Source organism: Egretta garzetta, unplaced genomic scaffold (assembly GCF_000687185.1).
Source record: "Egretta garzetta isolate BGI_Z169 unplaced genomic scaffold, ASM68718v1 scaffold69, whole genome shotgun sequence".
Classification (NCBI taxonomy): domain Eukaryota; kingdom Metazoa; phylum Chordata; class Aves; order Pelecaniformes; family Ardeidae; genus Egretta; species Egretta garzetta.
Window position 1 is genome coordinate 144,001 of NW_009260790.1, and position 2,006 is coordinate 146,006.

Consider the following 2,006-nt stretch of genomic DNA (forward strand, 5'->3'; position numbering starts at 1 on the left):
AGGACAGCTCAGACTAAAGCTTTGCAGAGCAGTTACCCATATAAACCAATCCCTCTCTACTAGTCATCTGTAGCATGTTACTATGGGATCCAAAGACAATGCAAATGTAAACTCGGGTCTATCTTTGGGAAATTGAAGCTGTTGGAATCTCTTTCTGAGTATTAAATGTCTTGTGTGTTTTGGCTCCATTGTGGATAGCTATAGAGATGGCTTTGGCAGGAAAAGAAATTCTCTGTGGTGTTTGGAAGGAGCTGGAGCAGTGAACACCAGTGGGCAGCCTGGGCCTTCACTGGGATGTCTTGCTCAGCCTGACCTTGTGCTATCAACTGCGGCTGGGAGACCAGAAGTTATGCTTATACGAGGCTCTGTTTTCAGCCCTCCCACCAACTGAAGACAATCAGGAAAAAATTTAAGTCTCAAGCTTTACTGTGTGCTGTGTTCCGCGTTTTCTGCATTGAATAAACTCTTTCTCAAAACTTCCAGCCTGGAAAACATATAGGTGATCATGATGTAAAGGCAAGGCTTGCTGGCGGCGAAGATGTGCTCTCAAGGTTTAATGATGCAGTAATAAGGAGCAGTGCATTCACTGTAAAGAGAAGATGAGCTCTGGTGGCTGAATCTATACAAAGAAGCAGAAATTCAAGTGCCTTTCTGAAGGGGGCATTAGCAATTTAGTACCTATCTATTTCATCTATATGCTATCTCTGCTATGCAGGGTATACTGCATAAGTAGGATGCATTCCTTCCTGGTGGAAAGGAAGGACAAGTTGTCAGGATAAACAGATTAAAACAGTGCTCTGTAAATGTTGCATACAAGGCTGTGTGTGCTAATGTTTAACTCCTCTCTTGTTTTTCTTTCCATCCATTAGGCAATACTGACTGGTGCACATCTTGACAAGGTCTCCTGGCAACCTTTTTCTGTAGGGCTGAATGACAGCAGGAGCGGCTGGGTAAACCGATGAGCTTGCCTTGGGAGCCTATAAATAGGCAAAATCAGAACACACGATGGGTCAGAAGGTCACAGGTGGGATAAAGACTGTGGATATGAGAGACCCTGTATACAGGCCATTGAAACAGGAACTCCAAGGACTCGACTACAGCAAACCCACACGTCTGGACTTGCTCCTGGATATGCCTCCTGTATCATATGAAGTCCAGTTATTGCATTCATGGAACAATGATGATCGTTCACTGAATGTATTTGTGAAAGAGGATGACAAACTCATATTTCACCGGCATCCGGTGGCTCAGAGTACAGATGCCATCAGAGGCAAAGTGGGATATACACGAGGACTGCATGTGTGGCAGATCACGTGGGCGATGAGGCAGCGAGGCACGCATGCTGTGGTGGGGGTGGCAACAGCAGATGCCCCTTTGCATTCAGTAGGGTACACGACACTTGTAGGAAATAACCATGAATCTTGGGGGTGGGACCTTGGGCGCAACAGACTGTACCATGATGGCAAGAACCAGCCAAGTAAAACCTATCCTGCCTTCTTAGAACCAGATGAAACTTTCATTGTGCCGGACTCCTTCCTGGTGGTTCTGGACATGGATGACGGGACACTGAGCTTCATCGTAGATGGGCAATACATGGGTGTTGCATTTCGGGGACTCAAAGGGAAAAAGCTATATCCAGTGGTAAGCGCAGTGTGGGGACACTGTGAAATACGGATGCGCTACTTGAATGGACTTGACCGTGAGTATAACTCCCTGTATTTGTTCTAGCAGCACAGATCTACGTGGTACTTAAGTGCAGGCTGACTAGACCATTCCGGGTAGGGTTTTCATTTTGCTAGAAAGGTGAGGATTTCATGTCAGCAGTAGGATTGCTGGATACAGCTCTTAATCCTTAATGGCTAATTCAAAAAAGCTTGTCTGGCTGTATACATGTCCTGTTACCAAGGCACTGCAGGGAGCAAGCAGTGTTTGGGGAGGTCATATGGTAGGAGAAGGTGATGCCAGTTGTCTGTCTAGAGATGACAAACCTTTCTATATTGCTACCG

The 2,006-nt window shown here is 46.0% G+C and overlaps 1 protein-coding gene across 1 annotated transcript in view; it reads left to right on the forward strand.

Moving 5' to 3' along the window:
* SPSB1 (splA/ryanodine receptor domain and SOCS box containing 1) overlaps positions 1 to 2,006 on the forward strand; it is a 19,970-nt gene that overhangs the window by 14,265 nt on the left and 3,699 nt on the right. Inside the window, exon 2 of the mRNA XM_009646430.2 lies at positions 870 to 1,699. Within this exon, the coding sequence (XP_009644725.1) occupies positions 1,006 to 1,699 (694 nt within the window). The 5' untranslated portion in view covers positions 870 to 1,005. The remainder of the gene's footprint in view (positions 1 to 869; positions 1,700 to 2,006) is intronic.